Source organism: Triticum aestivum, chromosome 5B (assembly GCF_018294505.1).
Source record: "Triticum aestivum cultivar Chinese Spring chromosome 5B, IWGSC CS RefSeq v2.1, whole genome shotgun sequence".
NCBI lineage: Eukaryota > Viridiplantae > Streptophyta > Magnoliopsida > Poales > Poaceae > Triticum > Triticum aestivum.
In genome coordinates, this window is record NC_057807.1 from 672,083,830 (window position 1) to 672,089,515 (window position 5,686).

A 5,686-nucleotide genomic window follows, 5' to 3' on the forward strand; every position below is an offset into this window, starting at 1 on the left:
TCTGCTTCCCCTCTTTGCATCCCCACCCGAATTTCCGTATAATCGAGTTCATGTGCTCCTACAGTCCTCTCGGCAGTTTGAAACTTGCCATGAATAAATAGGGGTGCCCGGCCACTGATTTGATCAATACATCCTTCCCTTGCTCCCTTGTTGAGAGTAGCTTGCCCGTCCATCTTTCCATTTTTTTCCCAAATTCGGTCACTTAATATTTAAAAGTACCTCGTTTGGAGTGCCCAACGTCAGTTGTCAAACCAAGGTACCTATCTGTGAGAGACTCATTGGGGACATGCACATACCCCTTTACCAAATCACAAACAATCTGAGGGCACTCCTTGTTGAAAAATATAGATAACTTATCTATATTTATTCTCTGTGCCGACGCCAAATAGTAAGTCTCAAGTAGGTTTGATAAATCGTCTACTACATTAACACTAGCCCTGAAAATAGCAGTCTATCATCCGCAAATAACAGGTGGTTTACCGACGGAGCCGATGCGGCTACCTTGATTCTACTAAGTTGGGATGACCGAATTTGAGATTTCAAGATGCACGAAAGACGCTTTGCTGCAATCAGAAAAAGGTATGAAGAGATTGAATCTCCCTCTACCCCGTGACGGCTTAAATTCCTCCAGGTTGTTACCGTTAAAGAGGACTGAGAAGGAGACCGGACTCACCAAATGCATGATAGTTGTGATCCAGGGTGTAGCAAATCTTAGCTTCTCTATAATGGATAACTCTACTCAATCCTGTCATAAGCTTTCATCATGTCTAGCTTAAGGGCTAAATAAATGTTGTTCTTTGACCGAGTTTTATTCATAAAATGAAGGCACTCATAGGCTGACATTATATTGTCCGTTATAAGTCTCCCGGAGAAAATGCTGACTGCTCCTCAGATATAATGTCAGGTAAGATCACCTTCAATCGATTTGCAAGAACCTTCAACGCTATCTTGTAAAAAACATTACATAAACTTATAGGTCAAAATTGGGACAAGAGTGTAGGGTTTGTAACCTTTGGGATTGGCACCAAAATAGTACTCTGTGATCTAAACACTTTTATATTTCTTTATGGATGGAGTATTATTAATTAATGCATGCTGCACTTTCTTCTCCTTCAATTCCAGAGGTGAATATGGTTATATTTTACAGTACTTGCAAATTTTTTTGAGTCAATTTACACTACTTGCGATCCAGCCCAGCGGGAACCCTCGAAAGCCCATGTAAACTTGCGGTGTTATCCAGCCCAGCCCAGCCCTCATCCGACCAAAGCAGGACCCGGCCGACCGTGTGAGCTGCCCAAACACAGAGTCCACCATGGAGACGGCCTTCTTCTCCGCCGCCTCCCTCTTCCACGCCGACGACGACAGCGTCGACGACGGCGGCGGCACACGAGGTAAATTAAACCCCAGCCCCCGTTCGCGTTCCCGTCCATTCCGCCGCCCACCTTGTGCTCCTAGCTGACGAACCCCTTTGCCGCTCCCCCCTTTCCGGCGATTGAAGACGAGGCGCAGGTGGGCGCCGAGGGTGAGAGCCAGCAGCCGGCGCTGGAGTACGAGGAGAGGATCCACAAGTTCCCCGGCGTGGTAAAATTACCGACCTAACTCTGAATCCTAGTTAATTTCGCTACTGTCCTAATCACTCTGCGAACAAGCAGATCGGCCAGAAACCTTATGTTTGCTGTCCAGTGTCCATGGTGGAGCTCGAAACCCTGGAAGCACGCTGAACCTCATGAATAGACCTGAAATATTTGTTTTAGGTAGATGCTTGACCATTATGCTTTGGGAGAGTGCACGCGAGTCTACCATCTGAAAACTGTAGCTGATCAATCTAATGTGGCATGACCAGTTGTAGCGTCTCGGTGATAAAAGGGTTAACAATATCGAGGGATTTAGTTTATTCTTCTTCTAAAGATGATTGTCAACCTTTGCATTTTCCGCAGGTTGCAATTCGTGCAGCACAAAGTAGTATATTTATTGGTCCATATGTTTGTAGATAATAATGGATCTGAATGTCTGAATGTCACATTATGTCACTATAAATGTCGTTTTGGACTTCGATATGGTCTTCCAGTGTACAGTTTGACATCTTTTTTCTTGAAAATATGCTTCGTCGAATAAAATAGGCACATATAAGCGGAGTACATTTCATTGTGCTAGTTTTATCGGTTTGGTGTTATAGATGCTTGAAAATTTGTCTATACTAATGGCCAAACCTTAGGAATCCAGAATCCAAAATATGTATTGTGAGAGGGGGTATTAGTCCACCTTGTTTTATAATGTACAAAAACGTTTCACATGAGCATTAGTGATTGGGTTAATGATGCATAAATATTTGTTGTTGATTGGAAGCAAACTATGCTTGTCCTACCAAAGATTGTAGAATTTTGTTATTATTGCAAGCAAAGTTATCTAAGTGAAGTCAGAAGCTCAGACCAAACGATGCCTCTCATATTACTAATTGATCATTTGCTCACCTTTATGATTTTTTTTATGTGTAGGACTTGAGCATCAGAGAATTCTCATCTCATCAGCTAAATGCCAATTTGCTATGGCCTGGGACATTTTTCTTTGCTGACTGGCTGGTTAAGAATCCATCAATTCTGGACGGTCAACGGATCCTGGAACTAGGAAGGTATGGAAGCTATGTTTCACTCTATAAAAATCTACCTTTTCCTTTATATTTAGAAAAAAATGAAGTTTATGCAGTGCTTGCTATATTTATAATTGATGGCCAAAAGGCTATTTTGCTATGCTTATATTGTTTGACTCTGAAGAGTAATTACTAAATTGATATATTGTAAATTATATCTCAACTTGTTTTTGTGGGTGTGTGGCTCCTACTGGGTTTCATCACTGGTCTATCTCAACTTGTTTGGATGTAAAGGCTTTCCCATTGTATGGTCTGAAATTGTTTGCTGAGACTTAGCAGTATGAAGCAAGCTGTCTATTGGTCTATCTACTTCCGGTCAAGAATAGTGTGCTTACCATTTAAGACATGAATGGTTATAATATTTGTAGTTCATTGTTGAAGTGTGTGATACCATCTCTTCTGAAGACTCATTGTTTTTATTTAGTATAATAAATGATTTAGTCTGCCTTAGTGGAACAGGAGCTTTAGCCATTTTCCTGCGAAAAACATTTGGCGTGGATATCACGACTTCTGATTATGATGACAAGGATATTGAAGAAAACATAGCTCACAACTGCAGAGTCAATAAGTTGGATGTGTTACCTCATATCCGACGTAAGAAAAACCATGTACTTATACAATTTATTAGTAAATGTACACACTTTAGGTGCATGGGATATGCACCACCCAGAAGGGGAGAACTGACTATTTGATATTTTTCATAATCCAGACACGTGGGGAGATCCATTCCCGATTCTCCAACCCGATTGGAACATTGTCATCGCCAGTGACATTCTATTATGTAAATCCACATCTTATTTTCTGCCAATCATATCTCACTGCGATTGCAATTCTCTGACATGTTATTACCATGTGGCTTTGTAGATGTGAAACAGTACCCGAACCTGATAACGACGCTGTCCTTTCTTCTGGAAGAATCCGACCTTAACAGACAAAAAGGTGTATGCACAAACATCACGACCAAAGCAGGTACTTCTCGAACATTCCATTCTGTAACCGGTAGTACGACAACAATGCAAGAATGTGCGCTGAGTGAATGCTCCCATGGTCCCACTGGCAGGAACACAAGTGGCTGCCAGGCGCCCCATGTTCCTGATGAGCTGGCGTAGAAGGATTGGGAAAGACCAGTCGATTTTCTTCGATGGATGCGAGAAGGCAGGCATGGAAGTGCAGCACCTGGGCGATCTCGTGTACCTCATCAGCAAGAAACGCTGAGCGTTGGGAAGTCAGGGATAGGCTGCTTGGACGGTGAAAGCGAATCGACTCGATCTTCAGTTATCTAGGACAAGAAACAAAATGTATGAATTTCGAGCATGTTTTGTAGTATGGTTTTTGTTTTCCCTGAACATCAATCATTTTCGCCGAGAATGTACTGCACTATCATGATATCAGACTGCAAAATATTATTTTCGTTGAGAATGTTTTCTGTTGCTGCTGCTCTGGTTTTGCTGTTGAGATAAGTTTTCCGAAACCTTGCATGACTCTGTACATTTGCAACTGGCCTCTCGCCGGCTCTGCCACGTCAGCCACATGGGAAGCGGAATGGTCCACGCGGCAGGCTTTGGGCCGTGCTGGGCCGGCGCGACACGGTGGATGGAAGGAATGAAGGCGGACCTGCTGCACTACACCCTCCCCGCCCCCTCCCTGGTGGACGGCGGTCCCTGTCGCCCTCCCACGCCCGCCTTTTGCTTTCCGCTCGCGGTCAAATTGGCGCGCTAGATCTGAGCTGTCGTTTGGCAAAAAACCTAAGCCGTCGTTTCTTAATGTTTACGGATGCGATGCTTATGTCAAAGGCTTCAGCTAGATAAGCTCGAACACAAATCGGAGAAGTGCGTCTTCATAGGATACCCTAAACAAACTATTGGATACACCTTCTACCACATATCCGAAGGCAAGATCTTTATTGCTAAGATTAGGTCCTTTCTAGAGAGGAGTTTCTCTTGAAAGAAGTGAGTGGGAGGAAAGTAGAACTTGATGAGGTAATTGTACCTTCTCTCGGATTGGAAAGTAGCACATCACAGAAAACCGCTCCCGTGATGCCTACACAAACTAGAGAGTAAGCCAATGATGATGATCATGAAACTTCAGATCAAGTTACTACTGAACCTCATAGGTCGACTAGAGCACGACCCGCACTAGAGTGGTACAGTAATCCAGTCCTGGAAGTCATGTTACTAGACCAAGGCGAACCTACGTACTATGAAGAAGCTATGATGAGCCCAGATTCTGACAGATGGCTTGAGGCCATGAAATCTGAGATAGGATCCATGTATGAGAACAAAGTATGGACTTTGGTGAATTTTCCCGATGATCGGCAAGCCATAGATAATAAATGAATCTTCAAGAAGAAGACTGACGCTGATGGTAATGTTACTGTCTACAAAGCTCGACTTATCGCAAAAGGTTTTCGACAAGTTCAAGGAATTGACTACAACGAGACTTTCTCACCCGTAGCGATGCTTAAGTTTGTCTGAATCATGTTAGCAATTGCCGCATTTTATGATTATGAAATCTGGCAAATGGACGTCAAAACCGCATTCCTTAATGGATATCTTAAAGAAGAGTTGTATATGATGCAACCAGAAGGTTTTGTCAATCCTAAAGGTGCTGACAAAGTGTGCAAGCTCCAGTGATCCATCTATGGACTGGTGCAAGCATCTCGGAGTTGGAATATACAGTTTGAAGAAGTGATCAAAGCATATGGTTTTATACAGACTTACGGTGAAGCCTATATTTACAAGAAAGTGAGTCGGAGCTTTGTAGGATTTCTGATATTATATGTGGATAACATATTATTGATTGGAAATGATATAGAATTTTTGGATAGCATAAAAGGATATTTGAATAAGAATTTTTCGATGAAAGATCTCGGTGAAGCTGCTTATATATTGGGCATCAAGATCTATAGAGATAGATCAAGACGCTTAATAGGACTTTCACAAAGCACATCCCTTGATAAAGTTTTGAAGAAGTTCAACATGGATCAGTCAAAGAAAGGGTTTTTACCTGTGTAACAAGGTGTGAAGTTGAGTCAGACTC

The 5,686-nt window shown here is 42.5% G+C and overlaps 1 protein-coding gene across 1 annotated transcript; it reads left to right on the forward strand.

Annotated features, from left to right (window-relative positions):
• Nucleotides 1-1,265: 1,265 nt before the first annotated feature.
• LOC123117562 (EEF1A lysine methyltransferase 3) lies at nucleotides 1,266-4,066 on the forward strand. Its single transcript, XM_044538290.1, has 7 exons — nucleotides 1,266-1,391; nucleotides 1,499-1,581; nucleotides 2,496-2,629; nucleotides 3,099-3,241; nucleotides 3,357-3,428; nucleotides 3,512-3,616; nucleotides 3,708-4,066. Exons 1-7 carry the CDS (start codon nucleotides 1,313-1,315, stop codon nucleotides 3,860-3,862), a joined length of 771 nt encoding a protein of 256 aa, XP_044394225.1. The 5' UTR covers nucleotides 1,266-1,312; the 3' UTR covers nucleotides 3,863-4,066.
• Nucleotides 4,067-5,686: the final 1,620 nt, after the last annotated feature.

Excerpts from the sequence above, each read along its gene's own strand:
- LOC123117562 (XM_044538290.1), top strand. The coding sequence starts at position 1,313 with ATGGAGACGGCCTTCTTCTCCGCCGCCTCCCTCTTCCACGCCGACGAC. Across the intron at positions 2,630-3,098 it reads CGGATCCTGGAACTAGGAAG|TGGAACAGGAGCTTTAGCCA; the intron begins GTATGGAAGCTA and ends AGTCTGCCTTAG. Across the intron at positions 3,617-3,707 it reads AAACATCACGACCAAAGCAG|GAACACAAGTGGCTGCCAGG; the intron begins GTACTTCTCGAA and ends TCCCACTGGCAG.